The sequence below is a fragment of the Aethalodelphis obliquidens genome, unplaced genomic scaffold, assembly GCF_003676395.1.
Source record: "Aethalodelphis obliquidens isolate GAN/ISIS:26980383/991018 unplaced genomic scaffold, ASM367639v1 scaffold8, whole genome shotgun sequence".
Lineage (NCBI taxonomy): Eukaryota > Metazoa > Chordata > Mammalia > Artiodactyla > Delphinidae > Aethalodelphis > Aethalodelphis obliquidens.
The window spans coordinates 5,743,706-5,767,409 of record NW_020837952.1 but is presented as its reverse complement, the minus strand read 5'-3'; the positions used below and the strand labels follow the sequence as shown (position 1 = coordinate 5,767,409).

The 23,704-nt window shown below is 52.5% G+C and overlaps 1 protein-coding gene across 6 annotated transcripts in view; it reads right to left on the bottom strand.

Annotated features, from left to right (window-relative positions):
- PDE1B (phosphodiesterase 1B) overlaps positions 1 to 23,536 on the bottom strand; it is a 27,707-nt gene extending 4,171 nt beyond the window's left edge. For 3 of the 6 annotated variants that reach the window (XM_027106548.1, XM_027106549.1, XM_027106553.1), the window contains exons 1-10: positions 23,109 to 23,219; positions 22,898 to 23,020; positions 6,206 to 6,319; positions 5,132 to 5,314; positions 4,879 to 4,945; positions 4,414 to 4,530; positions 2,029 to 2,169; positions 1,516 to 1,616; positions 1,309 to 1,434; positions 1,090 to 1,191 (exon numbers count right to left, since the gene is read on the bottom strand). In XM_027106548.1, coding sequence (XP_026962349.1) covers positions 1,090 to 1,191; positions 1,309 to 1,434; positions 1,516 to 1,616; positions 2,029 to 2,169; positions 4,414 to 4,530; positions 4,879 to 4,945; positions 5,132 to 5,314; positions 6,206 to 6,319; positions 22,898 to 23,007 — 1,061 coding nt within the window. In that variant the 5' untranslated portion in view covers positions 23,008 to 23,020; positions 23,109 to 23,219. Of the gene's footprint in view, positions 1 to 1,089; positions 1,192 to 1,308; positions 1,435 to 1,515; positions 1,617 to 2,028; positions 2,170 to 2,692; positions 2,801 to 4,413; positions 4,531 to 4,878; positions 4,946 to 5,131; positions 5,315 to 6,205; positions 6,320 to 11,224; positions 12,142 to 22,897; positions 23,021 to 23,108 lie in introns of those variants that run through there. The other 3 variants (XM_027106552.1, XM_027106551.1, XM_027106554.1) reach the window with 3 other exon arrangements.
- Positions 23,537 to 23,704: the final 168 nt, after the last annotated feature.

Here is a 23,704-nt window from a genome sequence, read left to right as displayed (position 1 = left end):
ACACACACACACACACACACACACACACACACACACACACACACACATTTACATATGTATAGGAAGCAGCCCAGGCTCTCAGAATCAAAGGGCCTGGGTTCGAATCCCCACATACCTATCACACACTAGCTGTGACAAAGAGCGAGTTACTTAAAATTTACATATTTCATTCTCCTCAATCCTAAGTGGAAATAATAACAGAATCTGCCACATAGAGTTGTTCTGAGAATTAAATGACATACAGCATATAAGTATTTAGAAGAGTGTCTGGCACCTAATAAGTGCTCGGTAGATGTAATCTATAGTAATAATAATTATTATTATTTCCCAACAATGACACGCTCTGACACTGCACACTCTCTCACACCCAGACACCATACAATTTTTATTTTTTTTTGTGGTACGCGGGCCTCTCACTGCTGCAGCCTCTCCCGTTGCGGAGCACAGGCTCCGGACGTGCAGGCTCAGCGGCCATGGCTCACGGGCCCAGCCACTCCGCAGCATGTGGGATCTTCCTGGACCGGGGCACGAACCCATGTCCCCTGCATCGGCAGGCGGACTCTCAACCACTGCGCCACCAGGGAAGTCCGACACCATACAATTTTTAACACACACCTTCAGAACACGCAAACACAGTCTGTTCTCCCTTACATTTATATACTCCCACCCACTTTTAAGCAACATTAGATGTAATTATGGCATTTCTTCTGTGCTTTTTTTTTTTTTTAACCTCACATGACTCTCCCAGTAGCCCTATGAGAGTAGAAACTGGTGGCAAGCTATTGTGGAAGGAGGCATTACATTTTCACATTTCACAGATACAGAAATGAGTCCAAAGAGTTGGAGTAAGCCTGACCTGAAGCTGCCCTGAGAACGCCCATCTCAGACCCCCAGCCCAAGCGCTCTCCAGTAGACTGGCTGCCTGGGCTGTACACATCACATACACGAGATATACTCAGATTCCTGGAGCCAGGAGAGTTTCTATATCCGGGTAAAGACTTGTCACACCCTTTACCCATGCGGATGCCCCCCCCAATTCACACACACCTCACTCTGGCCCATGCCCAGCCACACCCCACCATATCTCACCTTTCCAGCTGCTGCAAGGCCGTCTTCATGGACTTCAATTGCTGGAAATGGCAGGACATGTCTGTGGCCAACACCATCTCGATGACCAGGGCCCGCAGCTCTCTGAAAGGACAGAACCCAAGTATTGATCAGCACTGCTAGGCAGGAGTTCCGGGAAGTGGGGAAAGAGGGTTGGGGTGAGGGGGTCCCTAGGGATGCCCACTCCTGGCTTCTGCTCACACAAACTCATCCTTGGTGAGGTTGATGAAAATGTTCATCTCGTCGTCCTGCATTATTCGGAAAACAGAGCTGATGTGGTGATTCTCCAGCACTGAGCGATCATTGTACAGGATGGCGCACTCTGACCTGCAAAGCCCAAGTCACCGTGTCCGGCCCTCTGCACCTGCCCTCGGCCCCTCCTGCCCCTGCCACGTCCCCACCCCTCACTTGGTCTGGATGTGGAAGCTGTTGGTAGTGCCAGTGTGCTCATAGTCGTGGATGGCTGCAGCAAAGATGATGGCCAGGACCTCGATCTCCGACAGGCAGTGCTGGGAGAAAGAGACAGATGATAAGAGGGGGCGGACCCCCTGCCGGCCGCTGCCCGAAGACCTCCACACACAGGCAGGACTGCTCAGCCCAGCCCTTCCATTCTTCGAGGCCAGCTCTTGGGCTAATGCAACCACGTTTCTCAGCTCCCGGAATGGCCAAAGACCTTCCTCCATCCCAACCAGCAACATTCCCATCACATCCCGGCACACATCCCCAGCGCTGCCCATGAAGTTACGGTCCACCCAGGAATACTCTAGAGTGAGTAAGCCCAATCTGAATCTGTAAAGACTCTGGGATGCCAAAGGAGAGGAACCAAAAAGAGAAAAAAGGAAATGGGAGTAAAGTCTAGACTTCCCGGTTCTGCAGCCGTAAGACCCTGAGTCACAGAAGACTGATTTCCAGGGCACCTACCACCATCCCTGTGCGGAGCAAGAAGCAATGGACCGTCTGTGTAACGTCAGCTGCGTGGATCTGGTTATGGTAAGGGTTCTTGTACTTCCCATAACCTGTCTCCAAGGCATCCAGGAAAGTCATCAAAAACACAGTGGGAATCTGCAATAGGACGGAGGAAATCGAGATTTGTGGCGGATGTGCGGGAATGGCAGGCGGCCGAAGACGGAGGTCAGCAAGGCCCATTCTTTGGAAGGCAACAGGGCATAGGAGAGTGCTGGCTCTGCAGTCGGGTGAACCTGGGTTCACATCCTGGCTCTACCACCTGCTGGCTGTGTGACCTTGTGCAAGTCACGTGCCTTCCTGTGCCTCAGATGCTTAACTGCAGAATGAAGATAATACCACCTACCTTGAATTTAATGAGATAGGCACGAGGCACTTAGTAAGTGTTCTCTAGAGAGTAGCTAGAATTATTATTATTTCCCTGGAGATTTTTAAGAAGAGGAAGTCAAGTTTCCCTCCTACCTTCCAACCACTTTACCCCATCCCCAAGCCAATACCATGGAGAGGGGCTCAGAAGCAAACGAAAGAATAAGATGACCCGGAGAGGCCCCTCTAGCCAGAGGTGGATCACCCCCTCCTCTGAGAAGCCTTTCCCCACCCTTCGACCACCACACACACACACCCAAGCACCAGGAACCAGAGGTCTGTCGGGCTGCGCGCGGGCTATTCAATCCTGTCTCAATCCTGTCTCGGTCTCTGCATGTGCCCTGGGGTACGTTTGCTTCCTTCAAAGGCCCAAGGTTCCCAGAGGGCGGGGCTGGTGTCTGTACCTGTCCCTAGATCTCTGAGGCTGCAAGGAGAGCGGGGTTCAGGACTTGAGGAAGTTTCTGTAGAGATGCGCAGTAGTGACGAGACAACAGAGGATGTGCCACTAGTCAGTCGGACCCTAACATCCCCCGCCCCAACCCCTGGAGGGCTGTGCCCCAAATTCAGGGAATTTTAAAGGACTGTTTCCACGACAACCGTCCTTGCTTTTGCGTTGCCATGGTGTCCCTGGAGGAAGGGAAGGGAAGGGGAGGAGCATGGGAGGGGCTGGGTACCCAGGAAGGGAATGTGGAGCTTGAAAAGGGCAGCTCCAAGGGGGTCTCTACTACTAGAGCAAGAAGGCTCCTCTCTCTCTAACTGCCTTGGAGCAAGGTGGGCTGGGGCGAGGCCAAACCCAACGTGATGCAGTTACTCTCGGAGTTCCCCGGAACCAGTCCTTCCGGGTGAGGAAGCACCTGTGGGAGAACTTGGTCTGAGAACTGAGCCTGAGAACCAGTCTGGAGAAACACGAGCTGGGAAAAGTCTTAGGAAAAATAAGAGCCTGCTGTTCTCCGTCCTGGAGAGGGCAGGATTGGAAAGAAGAAGAAAACGCAACTGCAGAACAGGGCTCGGGAGGCACTGAAGAAAATCTCAGCTGAGCATCTCAGGGACGTTCTGGAAACCCCTTGGGAGTTGTAAAGGGAGGAGTCAAAGGTCGAGGAAAGGCTCTCACACACCAATAGTCTGTTACAGTGAAGTGGAGGCACAGGTGGCCGGGTTACCTCCCAGAGCCCTCTGGGAGGGGCCCTCCAGCTGGACTCCTTTGACCCCCCGCCAAACCCCTCAGAACACACATGTTCTCCTCCACCCTAACGCCTCACCCAAGTGCTCGCCAAATATCCCCATGGCGACTCCTCAGCCCCCCTCACCCTCCACTTCCAAGTGTGGTTTTTCCATGTGCAAGTGATCTTTAACCGGCCCCTGTTCTCAAAAGACCCTTCCTCCTGGCACAGGATCTGAAGAGGACGTTAATCCTGTACACTTCCTGGCCAGCCAAGCTGAAGAGCAAATCGAGTTCACACCCTCCCTCCCCTCCTACAGCCCTACGTAGCCTTGCCAAGAGCTGACCCTCTCCCTAAAATTCCTTGGACAGAGACTAGAGCTGGAGGGGGAGGGGAGGGAGAGGCCCCCCCGAAACAAATGGAGAGACACTAGTCCTGCAGGGCACCAGCTGAGAGCTTCTGACCTCTAAGCCTCCAGCGTCCATGGACAGGGGCAGGAGGGCTGAAACAGGGAGCTGAACTTGCAGCCAGCCTGGAGAGGACAAGTTAGGGGACAGAGCAAAGGGTGAGAGTGCAGAATCCTAGGCTGGCCAGTTTCAGGGCTAGAATCTTCCCCTAGAAAGCAATACATGAAGCCAGAGGCTGGGACTGCAGCAAGTGAAGGAAAGGCTAGACTGGGGTGTGCAGGGGGCGACTTCCCTGACAGTGAGACGGAGCCAGGGAGCCAGTGGAATGTGTTGCTTGTTGGGACTCTTTGAGAACAGGGTGGTGGGAGTAGAGAATCCTACCCAGAGGCAGGGATAGGATGCTGCCCAACCTTAAAGCGGCTGATGAGGTTGTGCCGAGTCAGCAACTGAAAAACAATGGTCCTCAGTGCGTGGTCATCAGATGCCCGGTTCAAGGAGAAGACATCAAAGCACCAGAGATCCAGGTTCTGTGGAGAAACAAGGAACTAGGCAGGGAGACTCCCAAGGGGGACATCTCCTGCAGCAGCGAGGGCTGCAGGTAGACTTCAAGCAGGACTTCCCAATGATTACAGAGGCTTGGGAAGCAGGAAAACAAAGAAGTGGTAAATAGGCCTCTTTCTTCCCAGATATCATTCAGTAGGGGAGTGACAAGAAGTCAGGAGTGTGCCTCTTGAGTGGGGAAAAGTTGTTTTGAGGAATATGGAAACAACAGTTAAAAGGGAAGGCAAAATTCATCCCGTAAAGCGTCTGAAAGTCCCAAGGACTGTTCCACCCCCCTCCAAGCTTCTCCTCTTGCCTGAAACCCCTGGGATCACCTTGAGACAGTTGAGGACCACAGTGGAATAGGTGGGGCCCACAGAGGTGTACGTTCTCCGGAACATCCTGAGGGAGAAGAACGAAAAGGAGCCCAGGTGTGAGGTCTGGGAATGGGGTCGGATCAGGCGGGGCTGTGCGGATAGGCCGTGGGCATGTGGGGCTGGTGGTACGGTGGGGTCCTGGAAGACGAGGGCGGCTGGGAACGAGGGACACAGCTAGGGGTAGAAGCTGGCAGGGCGTGGGTGAGCTCACCGTTCCACGAAGATCCCAGCCTGCACCGCATGCACGATGCTCCGGAACTTGGGCTTCTCCTCTGCTCGGCGGCCTTTGGCCCGGGCCTGCTGGGTGAAGGTGGAGGCCAGCCAGTCCCGCACCTCCGAAGGCACCGCGTCAGACCGCAGCTCCTGCAGCTCATCCTCCGTGTCCAAGATTTGCCTGAAGCCCCAGGAGGGGAGTCACAGAGGAAAGACGGCAGGTGCTTCCACAGCCTAAAGGCCCGGGCCCAGCCACACCTTGGAAACTCTCACACCAGCTCTCTCCCTTCTCTGACCCTCCCTTTCCTTTCTTTCGCTAAGTCTTTTTACTTCTGTTTCTCTATCTGATGTCTCCAATAATGAAACAGGTCACTATGCGAGGTAGTGAGCACCCCAACTTTGGAAGTATTCAAGCAGACAGTGGAATGGATACCACCCATTGAGGATGCTACAGGCCAGCAGCAGTGTCCTCCAGAAATAAAATGCAAGCCACGTATAAGTTACTTTCAATTGTCTAGTAGCCACATTCAAAGGTTAAAAAAACAGGTGAAATCCATTTTAATGATAACGTTTCTTTAACCTAATACACGCAAAGTACTATCATTCCAATGTGGTATCAATATAAAAATATTAATGAGATAGTTGACATTCTTTCAAAATCTTTTGAAATCCAGCATGTATTTTACATACACATACATCTCAATTCACACTTGCCATGTTTCAAGCCCCACAGCCATGTGTGACCAGTGGCTCCCATCCAGGGCGCGCAGGTCTGGAAGGCCTCCGCACTGGGAAGAAGGTTAGGACTAGATGAGCTTTAAGGTCCCTTCCAGCTCTAGAACAGTGTTCTCTTCTTGATGTCTGTGTTTGTCTCTGTCTCTGCGACTCTATGCCTGTACCTCTGCCGATATTTCTACCTATAGATCTATCTGCCCTCCCACCCCTCCTCCCTGCTCTGGCCGGGTCAGGCTCCTGTCTGACTCCCCGGCCCTCCCTGAATCACTGTGTCTGTCTGGTATCTTTCTCCTCTGTGTGTGAGTTTCTCCCCGCAGCCCCATGTCACCACTCTCACCGCGTCTCATTTATGTAGACGGCCTCCAGCAGGGAAGCTGTGTACTCCAGGTTTTGCTTCAGCTCCTCAATGTTTACCTCCCCATTCTCCAACTGCTTCACCATGTAGCGCAGCCTGTAGGGGCCCGGGTACAGATAACCTGCTTAGGCGCTGGACCTTGTCAAGAGAACAGGATACCTCTAATAGGATGCATTTTACAGAAACAGCCTCAGTCTTCCATAACCCATTAATCTTTCTAATAGAATAAAAGCAGCTGGGCTTCCCTGGTGGCAGAGTGGTTAAGAATCTGCCTGCCAATGCAGGGGGTACAGGTTCGATCCCTGGTCTGGGAAGATCCCACATGCCACGGAGTAGCTAAGCCCATGCGCCACAACTACTGAGCCTGCGCTCTAGAGCCTGCAAGCCACAACTACTGAAGCCTGTGCGTCTAGAGCCTGTGCTTCCCAACAAGAGAAGCCACGACAATGAGAAGCCCGCGCACCACAACAAAGACCCAACATAGCCAAAAATAAATAAATAAATAAATAAATTTATTTTTTTTAAAAAAGCCCTGGTCCGGGAAGATCCCACATGCTGTGGAGCAACTAAGCCCATGCGCCACAACTACTGAGCCCGCGTGCCACAACTACCGAAGCCCGTGCACCTAGAGCCCACGCTCCGCAACAAGAGAAGCCACCACACTGAGAAGCCCACGCACCGCAACGAAGAGTAGCCCCCGCTCGCCGCAACTAGAGAAAACCCACGTGCAGCAACAAAGACCCAATGCAGCCAAAAATAAATGAACAAATTAATTAATTTAAAAAAAAGAATTTAAAATATAACAGCAGCTGATGTTTTTCATCACAGGCCATTGCCACTGCCTTACTAAGTTTACCTAGCCCCCAAAGTTAAATCTCGGGCTGTTCCATGGTCCCCACCCCCTCTGACCTCTCAATGCCCCCCTTTTAGTCAGTGTTTCCTGAAAACTCTTGTTTAGAGTGCCCAGGGCCCAGCAGAATTAGGCAGGTACAAGCTCCCAGGGTGATGTTTTGGGGATGAGTTGTTTCATAGTCTGAATAACCAAGAGCTGAAACTGCTTATTTCCCCCTAAGAGAGGGCTTTGGGAGCCCCCAGCGTTCTTTCATTATGTCTCTTGGTCTTGACGGGGAGGGGGTACATGTCCACAGCCCCGCTGTCTCTGGCAGGGATGGCAAAGACACAGAACAAAGACCAATCTGAATTGGTCTTTCGCCTGGCCTCACTCCATCCCGGCAGAGCTAATCGATTATGATTCCAGAATCCATCAACCAGGACAAAGCAGGGTTAACCCCTGCCTCCCCAGTGCCACGCCAGAGAGAACCTCTGGCCAAGGGGGACTGTACCCATCCCCTACCTCTGCCCCGTGGCAGCTTCCCACAGAGCCAAAGTGGGGAGGGTGGGGTTGGAGGTCTCACTTACGGGATGCTTTGCCTGAAGGAACAATATTTTGCCCTCATGAATTCCGGGGGATTAACAGGGAGGCTTCTTAAAAGTCTGGTTTGTGACTGCCTGAGTCCAGCCCAGGCAGTCACAAAGCAAACAGAGCTCTCTGACTTTAGATGGTGATTTTAAAGGAAGCTGTGAAACATTCCCCTCTGGCTCCTTCCCCCAGCCCTGCCCCACCCCATCCCACCTAAAACCAAGATGGTGTGAAATGGTGGCCAGCACAGTTCCCCACTGAGAGGGGCTTCAGAATCCCAAGGTCACCCTATGAGTCAGGGAGGAGAAGAGAATGAGTCAGGGACTGGAGGCTGAAATTAGCATCGATTCCCAGGGATGCCGGGGTGGGGGTGGGGGGGAGGGAGAACAATGGCATTCCTGAACAGAAGCAGCTCTAGAATCCCGGGGTCTCAGCAGCTTTGGAATAGGGGCGTTCAGAATAGCCAGCCCCAGGAAGCGTCACTGGCCAACTGTCACCTCAGGGACCAGCAGTCCTGGCCAAAGACAGGTCTGAATACAAATGGGGCAGAAGGGAAAGGGGAAAAATGGGTGGGGAAGGAAGCTGGAGGGTGACACTGCAGCCTCCTCGGTGGGCTATCTTCAAATATCACTTCCAGCCTTCCTGCTGCACCATCTCCATGTGGAAAGAGTAGGTGGTTCCACAAGAAAGAGTCCGGGTTCAGTAAAGCTCAGCCCCAGCTCAGGCTTCATTAGGGAGGAGGAACGGAGGCTGACAACATAAAATGCTTTCCAGGGGGCTTCCCTGCTGGTGCAGTGGTTAAGAATCCGCCTGCCGATGCAGGGGACACGGGTTCGAGCCCCGGTCCGGGAAGATCCCACATGCCGCAGAGCAACTAAGCCCGTGCGCGCCCGTGCGCCACAACTACTGAGCCTGCACTCTGGAGCCCACGAGCCACAACTACTGAAGCCTACACACCTAGGGCCCGTGCTCTGCAACAAGAGAAGCCACTGCAATGAGAAGCCCACGCACCGCAACGAAGAGTAGCACCCCACCCCCCACTCGCCGCAACTAGAGAAAGCCCGCGCGCAGCAATGAAGACCCAACGCAGCCATAAATTAATTAATTAATTTTTTTAGAAAAAGGCTTTCCAGCCAATGGGCTGGAAAGGAGCAACTGAGAGCTGACCAGAGATCACAGAGGAAAAAGATACGCTCTGCCATTGGGGCACACAGCTTCCCTCTCCTGGTCAGTCCCCATGGCCAGGGACCCTCAACTCTGGGGACACACAACCCAGGAAGAAAAAAAGGCCTCTGGTCCCATCTCCTCCCAATCCCAGCCCCAGCCTTCCATGTCGATCAGCCCCTTTTACAGCGGAAAACTCTGCCCACTAGGGGTCAATATGCCCACCACCAAAGTTCTTCTTTCTTGAGCCACCTAGGGAAACCCACATCCCAGCACAAGCTCCCAAGTGAACAGCCAAGCCCATGGGTGCTCATTTGCATGTATTTGCATAATCTCTGACAATGCTGCCCGCTCTACATTTTAAAAAGGGCTTTCTCCTACATTATCTCCTTTTGTCTTCAAAATGGGCCTAGAGGGAGGGAGAGAGGGAGGCGGGAAGGCAGTGCTGCCCCTATTTCCAATGCAGAAACCCAGGCTCCCAGCACAACTCTGGGAGGCAGGACTCCTGGATGCAGACCTTTCACTTCCTGGCTCTGAGTCCTGGGCAAGTCACTAATTCTTCATCAGTGTCTATCAAAGTGTGGCCTGTAGACCACTGCACCTGAATCACCTGAGATACTTGTGAATATTTTAGATTCTGGGCCTCACTGCACACCTACTGAACCAGAATTTCTGAAGTTTGGGTCCAGGGATCTGCATTTTTAACAAACATCCCAGATAATTCTCATTCACACTAAAGTTTGAGAACCTTTATTTTCAAGCTTCAATTCCTTCATCTGTTAAATAGTGAGGATAATAGTAAACCACCTGTTAATAAGAGGAGTAAATGAAAGAATGTATGTGAAAGGCCTGGCATATAAAACGAGGCTCTTTAAACATGAGTTGAATTGGAATTAACTGACCAGCATCATGCTGGCCCAGCTCACGCCTCACTCCCTTCAAGTCCAACAAGCACCTACCTGCCTTCTTGATCCCAAGTCCAGGTGGAGAAGAGTGAGCCTAGTTTGGATGGAGGCTGGTAATTAGGAAGCCCCCTAACAGAGGAAATGAGAGGATGATAATGACCATGATCTCTCCTTTATAATTACAAACCTGACTTGAGCCTCACAATCTCCTCATGGGGGAGGTTATAAGACTCGCCCGAGGTCACACAACTTGTCAATCTCACTCAGGTCGGCAAGCTTACAACTCACTCTACTGGAGCTTAACTGTGTCCCAAACACCAAAAGCGAGGCTGGACCCCACTGCATCACAGCTCCTTCAGGGTCAGTTGTCCAGGCTTCCTGGGGTGATGGTGTCTGCAGACACCACCAGACCCCCAGGAAACTGGGGGTGTCTTGATGGCACTGACAGTGACTTTTCTATCCTGGCTGCTGCGCCCAGAGCACACAGTACATGCTCACTAAATGTTCATTAAATAATAAAAGGGAAAGGGAGCAGATTAATCAGGTTGGGGGCTAACTGCCAGCACTCCCAATTGAGATCTCAGGGCTTAGGAAGCAGAGTGCGGTTGTAGGCTGGCTTTCAACACACCCCTCCCTCCAAGTTCCTCCCATCTCCACCTCTCGATGTTGTCCAGAAGCTCTTGTATAGCTCCTGTTGAAATCTGAACCCAACACGATCCAGATACCAGAAGGAGGGGGGGAGGGAGGAAAAGAAAGATTAAAGAATAAATTTGACAAATGGGGAGGCCAAGGAAGGGACCTGGACTCCGGCAGCTGGAAGGATCCCTCCTGAAGTTACATAATTCTCCCCACGTGTCTCCCCACGACACTTCCTGGCCTGGCAAAGCCTGGAAGCTTCCCAACAGTCCTTCCACTCCACTCCTAGCCCTGGTTCACCACCACCACTTCTTTCTCCTTTATCTTCAGTCCTCATACCACGACGGGAAAGCCTCAGGTCCTGACTGCTGGAGGCCCCAGTCTCTCTCAGCTCTAGGCAGCCAGCTGGAAAAGGGGGCTCTGAGCAGTAATAATCCCAACGCCCCAGAAGAGTGCAGCTTCTCCAGCCCCCATAGGATGATCTGACAATTTCCGAAGGCCCCTGCCACTACTTCCAGCACCCACACTCCCTGAAAGATCACTGTAAGTAGAGGGCTTAGGACAGGGCAGCCTCAAGCTAAGAGGCTGGGAGTTGAGAGAAGAATCCTATTTCCCTCTGGAGGTTTTAAAACCAGATGAGGAGATACTGGAGGAATATGAGGTCCTAAATGATGCTGGGGGTCAGGAAGGAGAGAAAGAGGGGAAACACTGCTAAGTCACCGGCCCCTGCTAACACACACACACACACACACACACACAAACACAGCATATGGGGCTGTCAAGTCTTGATCCCTCCCCTCCACCAAACTACAACTGGTAGACCCACAGCAGCCTGTCCCCCTCCTCCCCTCCCCCTTCCTCATCCCTGGCGCCTACCTGAGGATGGGGCCCTGGAGGTGGCGCCTCGGCACAGGAACAGGGCTTGCCATGGGAATCAAAGTTTCCTACTTCAAAGTATCAAAATGCTGCCCCCGGGCCCCCTGGGTCCCTGAGGGGAATGGCTCCCTCTTGGGCCCCTGACTTCCTCCTCCAGGTCTCAGCAAAAGTGACTGACCAGAGAGAATTTGGAGGAGGAGAACAGGAGGAGCCTGGCTGGAGGAAGGAGTGATGAGGGAGAGACCCAGCCCACAGCAAGTGGGTGAGAGGCCGCAGGAAAAGTTTCACATCTGAATCAGACTGAAAACAAGAATCTGTTCTCAGAAGAATCCCAGAAAGGACAGAAATAGTACAGGCCAGCCCCTTGCTCTGAGGAGGTGGGGCTCCTCTTTGGGGAGAAGGAAAGGGTTAGCAGGAGGCTTAAGGGTGCAGGGACAGGGAACCATCCGGAATTTGTCCATGAGAGGAAGTCTGTAGTGAAGGGAAAGGGCCCTGCAAGAGCCCCTCAGCGAGGCTAAGGCAGATTCGGCTCCCTCCCAGGGTCTTTTTCCGGGGCCATTCTTCAAAATGAGCTTTAACCCACCTGAAAGTATGGAAGCAAGACCGGAAGAGAACTAGGAACTGCAGGAGAGGGGCTCGCTAAAGCTAGGGATCCGGGGATCCTTACCCAGAGATCCGCTCAACAGGGAGGGAAGCCCCCGCCCAAGTAGTGACTGAAAGTCAGAAGGACTTGCTCATCGAAACCGAGAGGCTGGTCAAGTTTCTTTAATACTCCCAGCCCCAGTTTCCTCATCTGTAAAACGGGGACTGGGGAATAACCGTGAATTAACTGGAGAGAGGTCAATCCAGCGCAGAGGGAGAAGGGAAGTGATGGGATAGCCTAGAAAGTGCCTGGGAACCAAGACCCCTCTTTCTCCTCCTGGCTTTGCTCTCGCTCAGGTTAGGAAGAAAAGAACCCGGCCTCTGCGGCGCGAAGTGCGCATACAGCTCCAGCCCGCCTCCGGATTGGCTGTGGGGTGACGTCACCAATACAAGTGCATTGGGGCCGCGATTGGTCAGCGGAGGGGCGAGGCGGGGCTAAGGAGGAGAGCCGGAGTGAAGCCAAACGCAGCGAGTGAAGAGAGTTCCGCTCGATTACAGTCTCTTTAATCTACGTCCTAGGGCTGGGGGTAACGTGGGGATGAGGAAAAGCGACTAGAGGGGATGAGGATGACAGGAGAAAGAGAAAGGAAAGGAAACGGGCCGAGAGCCAGGATTTTGTGACGGGAAGTCTTGCTCCACCCCCCCGCACACACCCCGCCTCGCACCCCTCCCCACCAAAAGCAGGGAGAAATCAAAATACCTTGTCACTGTGCCATAGCCTTGAAGGCTTATAAACAAATGAAGTTTGGGAAATTACTGGGACCAGCGGAAGCGGGCTTCAGCAGCAGCAAGAAGCAGCAATGCAGGCTAAATGTCTACAAAGTTGTGTTCTAGTGAACTCCTGGTAGCCATGCAGCGCGGCCGGTGCGCTAGTGTTTTTAGAGAGAAAGGACTAGACCCAGAGTCAGAGACCTAGAACTGCCACCCAGAGGATGAGGGACAAGTTATTCAGCCTGCTCTGTAGACAAGCTCGCTTGGAGAGATACAGATGGGGTGGGAGTGGGGGCAGGTGGTACACCAGCAAACACCAACCCAAGCCAGCTCCCCTCCCTCACCTGACTCCAGGCCCAGCCCCCTGAGCCAAGTAGGCACTAACCTCAACCATCCTACTGAAAGGTAGAGATTTCTTAGACTAGAAAAGCTCTAGAGAGGATGTCTTGTCCATCCCTCTGCTCTCTTGCCCAGTAGAACCAAAGATTGTTGGACAAATAACGGCTTACCACATCACCCCACGTGCATACATGCTGCATCATCCCAGCGTGCACCCCGTACATGCTCATCCCAGCCTATTATCAACTGTTCCTAATTAGAAAGGATATTGATCAACCACCATCCCTTCCTGGGAAAAAATTTTTTTCGCACGTATCCACTCACCCACACATATATACACATGCCACACTCTACCTCTGAGCTAAGGAGACTGTTCCCTGGATGGGAGGCAGGGCATAGATGTGATGATCCCAGCATGAAGTTTCCTTCAGCCCTTAAATGTAGTTTTAAAATAGCAAGGAGCCCAACTATAATGCCTCCCTCCCTGGTCCACCCCCACCATTCCCCACCTGCACTGAAGAACAGGAGCTGGAATAGGGGATGAGCAAAGCATAGGAGCCTCTGCCTGTGGTCAGAGAAGAGGGGTGTGAGGGGCAGTGGGTGGAGGGGTGTTGGGGAAGGAATTACCCGGCTGATCTAAAGGCTCCAAAATCTCAGAAATTGAAAAAAATCAAAGAAATCATCTAAATCCAATAGAAAAAGGATATGAATTAATATCAGGAGATTTTGCCTGGACTTCAGCACTATGTGTGACCTTGGACAAGACACCCTGGGCTCCAGTTTCCTTGTCTGTAAAATGGGTAAGTACACGCTTCATAGAATTCTCACAAGGATCAAATGAGATCATATGAGAGCACCCTGGGAACTATACAGTGATGCATAAATGCAAAAAATTACTATTTAGTTTTTATTTTAGTTAGTTCAGCAAGGTTCATTACAACTCCTCCATGAACAAAGTTCCCCGTGCCCACCCTTGTACCCAGGGCCCCTGATGTGGAAAAGCCCAGTCTCCCCGCCACCACCATTCCAGATGTCTGGGTCTCCTCCCTGGCTCCTTATTCCAGGGACCAGGGAAGCAGCAGAAGCGGAAGCTGGGGACATGCACAGCATGGAGCTCCAGAGACCAGGAACAACCAGATCCCCACCTTACCCAAGTACTGCCGCTCCCCTCACTCCCCTGGCTTCCCACTGCTATACAGGCAGCCCCAGTTCTGGCAGCTGGCTGGGCACAGTGGCGGGGGTGGCTCCAGAGATAAAAATAGCCCCCCTGGTGACAGAGCTGGGGTGCCATCCCGGGAGGCGGCAGGCCTCAGGTTGACATGGCAGCGGTGGTGAGAGATCTCCAGGTACTGGACAGAGGAGCTGGATGGAGGGAGGGTCGAGGGAGAATTGAACAGGGCTTGGGGAAAGCTGGTGGGTAGTGGGGGAAGGACAGGAGCCAGGCGAGTGGAGGGAGATGAGGGAGAGGGGCAGGAGATATTAAGGGAGCAGGGAAGGAAAGAAAGGACACTTGAAAAGCGCTGCTGAAGAAGGTCTGGGAAACACTGAAGAAGAGGGGGAGTGGTCGGCTCACACCCCACGTGTGTCTGAAGGCAACTCCCCCCCTACGCCTCCTGACCAGAAGCCCTTTCTAACAGGTGTTCCTAGCAACAGCCCAGCACAGCTCAGATCCGCTGAGGCAGGGGTAATCTAAGCAGCTGGAGCCTCAGGCCAGACTAATAAGAACCCAGATACCCCAGCTGCCTGCCCAGCACACAAATGAATCCCGTCTCCCTCAGGCTTCAGCCCTTGAAAGAGGGAGGAAATAGGAGGGGTGGGCAAGAAGGTCAGGGGAAGGGTAGCCAGAGAGGAGGCTCCCAGGATCCCACCCAGGAGGACTCCATCTCTGGCTCACTCGCTCACTCCTCTTCGCCATCCCTGCACTATTTAATTCTGCTAATTAACCTCCTGCGCACGGATCTCCCCACCGGCCCTCCAAACCACATCCCAACAGATGTTCCCAGCAGATTCCCTGCTTCCAGGGGACCTGACAGACATTGAAGGGCGCCTGGGTTGGGAGAGTGAGTTGGAAGCTTGGCAAGGTACTGACTGCCAGTGTGACGGGAGCAGCTCTAGATTGTGAATCAGCAGGATTTGAGTCTGGTCTCAGCCCTGCCCCCCAACCTCACCAACTGTTTCTGGGCATCAGTCTCCCCCTCTGTAACACATTATGGTTCTCAGAGTCACTGCCTGGGTTGGAGGCACTAGGGAAGTAGGGTGCCTGGGTCTCGAGTCCCTGGTTGGAGTTTATCTTTCTGAGTGGCTCACTGCTTCCCCCAACTTAGCCCTAACCTGATGCTTTAAAGGAGGAGGGTGGCTTTCTTCTTTACCGTAGGAAGGTTACATTCTAACCTCCATGAAATTTCCAGGAAGTTCTCCTGCATATCTATCTTTAGTCCATCTCGCTGCAATAAAAACAACAGCATTTTCTTGGCATTTCAAAGAAGAACAGAAAGGAAGAGAATGGGCAGGACAAAGAAGTCTTTGGGATGAGTCTGGTGCAATTTGATTAATTATATTTCTTTCAGATTGGAATTTCTAAAGCTACTGCTTGTAGAGAGAAGGTTGGAATTTAGGGAGCCCGATAATACTGTTGGCGTGTGTGCTCACTCAACCCAGGCCGAGAAGTTTCCAAACAAGGTGGGCGCAGAGGAGAGAACTAGGCGGATGGTGCCAAGTTAGATGATCAAGAGATCATAAACAGGGGAGCAGAGAAGCCAAGGAATAGGAAGGAAAGAAGCTTCTCTTGTCCCCAGGTCCTGCCTGCCAGAGAATCATTAAGTCCCCTGGAAGCCAAGCTCCCTTCCCAACCTAAATGGTGCCAACACCAGCTGGCAGGCTGATCCCGCTGCAGCCACTGTAATTATCTGCAAGTCTGGCTACCCATTGCAGCTGCGGAATCAACTGACCTGGGGGCCTGGCTGGATCCAACAGTACCACCTGAGTACCCCCTTTCTAGCTTTTCTCCCAGCCCCCAGGCCTCTCCCTGGATATGCCCTTTCTCCCCCAAGCCTGCTTCTCCACCAAAACCCCATCCCAGCTCCCTCAGTGGACCTCTGCCAGGTCTGGAATGCTGAAGCATATCCTAACCTGCTGTTTTCTTCCCAGAGAGGGAGAGGATGCCACTGGAACTGAGGGGAGGGGAGCAGCTTCAGGACGGGGGGCATGGGAGACACAGGGGCAAGAACACTGGCACTAGGGACCTTCCTGCAATGAATGGATCACAACTCGCTTTTCTCCTTTTCCCTTCTCAGTAGCCCTTCTTCCCCCTCAAGTCCCATCTTTGCCCCACTCACTGTTCCCAGGATTCTCCCCCAGTTCTCGCAGACCATTAAGTCTTCCTCCCTTAGGGGACAATCTCATTATATAACAACTGGGAGACCAGTCTCCCAGTGGTCTCACCTGCAGCCCACCTGCTGCCCTGGTTCTGTCCCCCTTTCTCTGCTGCTGTCCTGAAGAGAGTTGGAAAATAGCTACTCAACTTCCATACCTGCGAAAATCAGCCCCCTGAGATCCAAAGGCAATTACCTGGCTTCCTCCCCAGAGGAGCTGGGAGGATGAGGTCACTGAGATGGCAGAAGAAAGGCCTTGCAGAATACAGGAGTTGAGGCTGGACTCATCAGGCAGCCCCAAAGGGTGCCTGCAGCCAACTTGCCCTGAACCATCACCGCAATCACCGCAACAACACCTGAGCCGGTGGGGGATCGGGGGGTGGGGGGGTCCTGGCTCCTGACCAAGAGAGGGAGGAAGAGGGACAAGAGAGGAGAGCAAAACAGAGCCCAGCAGAGAAAGAGAAACCAGAAAGAGATGGGAACAAAGGAGGGAAGGGGCAGAGGAAAGGCTGCAGGAAGAATCAAAGAAGAGGAAAGCAGAGGGAGCAGAGAAGCTGCAAACAAATCCTCGATGATCCCCGTAAAGGCTCAAAACAGAGGGAAAGATCTGTTTCAAGGTTCCCGGCTCCTGCATCCCAGTCTGATGCGAATAGCCAGAAAAATGAAGAGGAGAAGATGAGACACAACCCCTCACTGCATTGACTTCAGGAGCTCCCTGGACTGGGGGCGGGTGGAAAGGGTCTAGACACATCCAAGCTTCCTGAGTCTGTCACCTGGCCTTCCAGTCCCATAGCATCATCCCCAACCTACTTCACCCTCCTCCTGGCAAAAGTGATAAGTGGCAACCTCAAGCGTGGGATCTCCTCTGCCTTTTTAACCGGCCTCCTGGGGCTCCCAGGCAAGCAGGCAAGCTTTTGGGTTCTAAGGGACTTTAGAGATTCTCTAGAATAGGATGTGTCATACCTGGTCATATCACCCCCAGGCCTACAGACTTAGGATAAATGCCAGAGGGGAATTCCTCCAATGCTCAGGGAACTCACCAACTGCAGTCCCTAGGCTGCCCACACCCACCAAAACTTAAAATTGCTCCATCCACTTCTAGTTTGACCCAATCAGAAAGAGATAACAAGGAGTAAGTTTCTCTCTTTTCTTTTGACCTCAGGGGCCCACACCCTTTGTGGGACAGCCCTCTTCCCATCCCACCCAGCCTTCTATTCTCTAAGCTCAGTCACCTGCCTCACCCCCTGCCTCAGTCACCTGCCTCACCCCCTCCAGACAACCACTCATCAGCAAGACTCTTCCAAATCAGGTCCCAGACACCAGGACTCGAACCTATTAAGTCATTCATATTCCTGCCTCTTGAGTCTTTATTTTCTCCCCATCCAAGCCAATGGCCACCCATTTATTCCCATTCTGCTGCCTCTTCACACAGCAAGCGCTCCCATGCTGAAAGAACTTCAGACTTTATCATTTAACAGCCACTTTCATACGGACGCTACCAAATAAAGAACAGAGACGCAGAGATTATATGACTTCAAGGTCATGCAGCTAATACTTGGCAGAGTGGAAACAAGAACTCGAGCTCAAGTCTCCCAATATTCGCTCTGCTCTTCCACTGCCACCACTCCGGTCCCCGGTCCCCTCCAGCCACCTGTTCTGACCAGAGGTTTGTGAAGTTCTCCCCTTGGTCTAAATTTGAGTTCCCGAATCGCTGCACCTCCCCTTCACCTTACTGCAGGTGTTTTCCACCCTCTACCATCGAGGGATGCCTCATTCAAGACAAAGCTGGTGGGGGCAATAGCTGCCTCATTCAAGACAATAGAGGGGGATATAAAACCCAGGGAGGAGAGATTCCCTTTGCCATGGTTGAATATAAAGGAAGAAGGGCCAATCCAGGGAGGAAGACACTAAAAATCATTCCCGCCAAGGCCTGGGAGAAATGATGCTCCTTTTTCTCCAGAGGTCCAGGGAGCCAGTTTATCCTGCAGTCTTCATGGCAGCTCCACAGCCATATGCAGAGAAAGGACAGCAGCACAGTTTTCAAAACAGAGCCACAGACGATCAGTCCATGGGTCCCATACAAAATGAAGACAGAAGGTGGGATAAATCAGCGAGGCACCCAGTCCAGTCCCTGGGCTTCTTCCTCCTGTGCATTTGATCTCCCCAGAATTGTCCAAAATGTGGGTGTGTCACAGATACATACACCAGATCACACATACATATTATCCCATCACCTATACGCACACTCACGTACATCATCTCATTCATACATAGGACAATTTCAGGTGTTCAGGTAAGCACGTGTTTATTATCCCAACATATTTATTATCACACATGCCATTTATAAACATAAAAACAGACATCGCCATGGAGCTCACACTCCACCAAATGTCCTTGTCACTCACATCAACCTTTTCCCAGATTCATATGTATACACGTCAGGCATTCACAATTTCATCCTGATACATCTCGTTCATATATCCAGATTGTTTCTGTATCCTCTCTGTAACTCCTTCAGTTCCAGGCTCTGGTCTGAGGTCCTCAAAAGAGAGGACCAGGGCTCCCGTGGTGGCAGAGTGGTTGAGAGTCCGCCTGCCAATGCAGGGGACACGGGTTCCAGCCCTGGTCCGGGAGGATCCCACATGCCGCGGAGCAACTAAGCCCGTGTGCCACGACTACTGAGCCTGCATGCCACAACTGCTGAAGCCCACGTGCCTACAGCCTGTGCTCTGCAACAAGAGAGGCCACCGCAATGAGAAGCCCACGCGCCGCAACTAGAGAAGGCCCACGCGCAGCAACGAAGACCCAACGCAGCCAAAAATAAATAAATAAAATAAACAAATTAAAAAAAAAAAAGAGAGGACCACACTTTTTGAACATCACCCTCTAAAAGCAACAACAAAAACAACCTCTCCCTTTCTTCCATCCCCATGCCTACTCCCCTCACCCACTACCCACAGGAACACACGCAACACACAATCAGAGACAGAACTGGGCCCTGTGACATATACAGGTATATTCATTAACTCATTTGTTCATTCCTTTATTTAAGAGCAATTTTTGAGTGCCTATTATGTTCTGGGTCCCACACTGACTCTGATGAAACAAAGATGGGCAAAAATAATCCCCAGCTGGGTCTTTGCTCCAGGTCCCCTGAAATGACCTTGAACCACAGCTTAGGACATTGGGTCTAGACCATGGGAGCCTGAGTGTACACGATGTGGAGAAAGGGATTGTGTCTATACTATCCCAAGGAAGAGGGAAGTTCTGTCTGTGAAATTCCAGGAGGAACTGGAGCAGAGAGAAGAGAGTGATGTTGTACTATCCTGGGAGAGGGAGAGAGAGAAATCATATATGTGCTTTTCCTGTGTAGGTAACCCCCCCAAAGGAAAATATGAGGCAGATACCAGAAAGGTTGGATTTTACCACTTGGATGGGTGTGGCAAAACAAGGAGCAGGAGGCCTTCTCTACTCTCCACTCCATCTGTTGGAGTTGATCCATATTACAAGCTCCGCAGAATCAGGGACTGAGTCCATTTTGTCCACCACTATATGCCCAGCATCCAGCACATCACCTGCCCCACAGGGGGCACTCAATTAATAGTTGTTCAATGAATGAATGAGCTAAGGATGGCAAACCAATCTCCGCTCATAGCTTTTCTTGTTTCACAAAAGACACCGAAAACGCTTTCAACTTCTACTGGCCCTTCCCCACACTCCTCAAGGCCCTCTGGTCTCAGAGAAGGGTGGGTAGGCAAGTCCAGTCCTCCATCTTAAGGTTAGAGATGCTGAAACTCACCTGGCCAACCCATCATCCCTGAAATGCCTGTCTCAGCCTCTCTCATGCCTCAGCCTATAAGTCTGCTTAGGTAGGAAAATCTTCCTGCTAGGTAGAGGTGAAATCCCACACTTAGAGTCTCTCCAGCTAATATGCTCCAGATTCTGAATTTAGCTTTGGCAGAGTGCTAGTACGGGAAACAGAATTCCTGGATGGATGCCCTTCCCAAGAAGAAATTGCCCTGGACAATTATATTCCTATGGGCTTTTTTAACCAGAGGAAAAAAACACCAGGCCCAGGTTCCCTAAAGAGAATCTTGATGTCCCAGATTAGAAATTAAAAGGGTCGTGGTGGTGGGGGGAGATAGGATATGTTGAGCATGGGAATCTATATATTCCATCTGTCTTCATTTCTGTTCAGTATCTAGTCCCGAGATAATCACGTCCATCTACCTATTTCCAGACTAAATAGCCCCTTCCCATCCAGACCTATTTGGGGACAGTGGTGACTGGGGGTGAGGGTGAGGTTCTATTTCCATTTAAAGGAAGAAATGCCCTCTTTGCTCACCTCTTCAGAAACCACTCGACCCTGAGAGTTGTTTCCCTCTCCTACCAAGCAAAAGTCCTAAATCCTTTTATTTCCCTTCATCTGATTGGCAAAGCACACACCCCTGCCCAATATTCAAACAGGGCCAAATCTAGTAAGCTATCAACTTGGGATCTAACTTGATATCAAGACTTGCCTCTGCTTTAAAAAAGTGAGACTGGGAATCTATTCCTGGTAATTAACATTGAGGAGATGGTACTTTTCTGGGTAAGTTATTACATGTAGCTAGCACTCTCAAGGACCAGATTGCTGGAGTGAGTGAAAACCGGAACAGTCTCATCAATAAGATTAGTGATTCTTGTCCACAGTGATCTCCTGTAAGGACATCTCAGCCAACACACTCTGTAGGGGCAGCTGCCTCTACTCCCTTCTTTCCCTGGGTTTCAGTGCCTCCTTGTGAGGCTCCTCTTCTCTTGCCATTGACCACTTCTCACACTAAAGGAAGAAATAGCAATTTGCTTCCAGAAAAGACCTGTGGTTAGCAAGGTGTGGGAGAGAGTGAAATGGTAGAACCTGCTCATTTGCAGCGTCCCTTACCTGGAACGGAGGCGAGGGAAGTACGTGATGAGCCACTAGTGCTGTGGGGAAGCATCCTGGGACACCTTGAATTCTGCCACTTATAGACCCTGTGGGTCCTTCTTTACCTTTTGACCACTTCCCTACCTACCTTTCTTCCCAGCTTAGTTCCTGTTAACAGAGCAGTGTTTTCTGTCAAGAATCACCCAGTGTTCCTCCCAAACAAAAACCAGTTCAATCCGGTTTTCCATTTCTTCATCCCAGAACCTCATTCCAAGGCTGCACTTCATGGAGCCCGCAAATTGCATTGGTCAGACAGCAAAGGAGGGGACCGGGAAGCGTATTTGGATTCCACTACGGCACGTTTGTTGCCCACTATGCCTCCATTCTCCCTAAGGCCTCTCTAAGCAGCTAGTGTGTAAATCAGACCCACGGACCCAATATAAAGGTGTCATCTTATCACCACAGGTGAAGGCTTTTTAAAAAACACAATCATAAACATCTATCCATATTCTACCCCCATCTCTCCCTCTGCCAGAGCCCAGAAATGAAAAGCTTCAGTGCTCACCATTGAGAATGCTGGTGAGGAACTGGGTTTGGAGGCTGTGTTTCCTGTATTTCCTCACCAAACATCTGCAGCCTCTTTCCTAGGGCCATGGAAAGTCTTAGCAGGGAGAGGAGCACTTCCCTAGCTCTGGTTAAGAATCAACAGACTGCGGAGATTACCCGATGGCAGCTGACAGGGAGATAAACATGATGTATGGCTTGTCTTTGACTCAATCCTCTCCTTCTCTGATGAGCAGGAAGAAAAGTTCCTTTCCTTCCCTGGAACTGGAGTATGGGACACCGGAGTCCTCCCCTTTCCCATTTATTCCTCCCCACATTGCCCTCTTCCTGCAACAATAAGAAAAGATGCCTAAATGTGCTTGGAGATCCTTGGGAGACCCTACAGCGACAAAAAGGCTTTGACAGTTACCTTGCCCCTGTCAACAAATCTCTCTTCACCACCACCCTGGCTCCCAGGTAGGGGCTCCACCCCCCCTCCTCCAGATCCCAAGTAGGGGTTCCACCTCTTCTCTAGATCCCAGATGGGTCCCCCATTATTAATATGCAGAGAGGTGAGCAGCTCAGGTATGGGGTGCCCCGCCCCGGCCCATCCCCTCCCTCCCCCCCACCCCCCACCCCCGTTGGATGCAGGAGGCGGAAACCACCAATCCCAGTCGAGATACATATGGCCCACAGGTTAGCACAAGTATCCCCAGGCAGTAGATCTGCATCTGTGTGCAATCACTCTACACACACCTCTGTGACCCTGGGACAGTCATGCACACACATGTGATGTGTCTCACATCTGCACACCCCTGCACATGGATACGTGTGAGTCAGCCTGGCACCTCCCGAATGCTGCCCGTCCGCGGCCCTGCCACACCGCAAATATTGTGCCGCCTCTCTGCGCTGCATGTGTCACCCGGGGGGTCCGCAGGCACATCGTTAGCTCTGCAACTCCTAAACCCGCTCCAACCGGCCCGCTTGCTCCGCACATGCCTATGCCTTGCACATGTCGTCTGGCCACGCGTGTCAGGGCAGCTTATTTCCTCTCACCTGCCAACATGTGTGCCCGAGAGAATCCACCGGCCCGGCTCCGGCTATCCCCCGCCTTTCCAGGCTCCCTAAGATCCCTTCCCCCAACTCCCCTGCCCGGGGACTCACAGAGACCGAAGCTTAATCCACATCTTCTTGCTGGGGGCTGACTTCAGCTCCAGGGCCGACGGGCAATCCGACTGCAGCATCTCGGGAGGGCTGCGGGGGGACAGCTCCATGCTCAGCCTCTGTCTACGGAACAGAGGGAGGAGACAGCCCCGCGGCTCAGCCTCAGCCGCTAGCCGGGAGACCCGCGCCCTCCATCCCAGCCCCTTCCCACCTGCGGCTGGCGGGGACCAGCCAGGCCGATGTCTCTAGGCTCGGCCCAAGCTGGCAGAGCTGCAGTTCCTGAGGCTCCTCCTCTCCCGCTGCCCAGCCGAGCTCTGGCCTCCCAGTCCAAGCCCTCCGCGCCGCCGCCGCCGCCGCCGCCGTGCGCTGCCGGAGCCGCCTCCTCGCCTCTCTCCTCCTCCCCGGGCCGGCTTCCCCTCCCTTTCCCCCCTCCCTTCTCTGCCTAAGCGCTCGTCTCTCGCTCCTTGCAGCCTCTCCTCCCCCTCCCAAAGGAACGCTTGGCAGCCTGGGGCACACACAGCCGGCAGCGCCCAAAGGCGAGTGCACGCACGCTGGCAGCGGGTGCGGGAGGCTGCGTGTGCCCCACGCGGGTGGATGTGAGTGCGTGTTCACGGAGCGCAGCGCAGGCGGCGGGCGGCAGGACTTCGCTCTGGGCGGTGCTGTGGGTTCCCTGGGTGTGTGTTTTGAGTTTCTGTGTGAGTGCGTGCCGTTTCAGAGCCGCCGGTGCGTCCCAGGCGTGAAGGAGGGGTCGGGGACGAGTCCACAGCTCTCTGCCTGGGGTCCTGGGCACTCGCTGAGTTGAGGCCA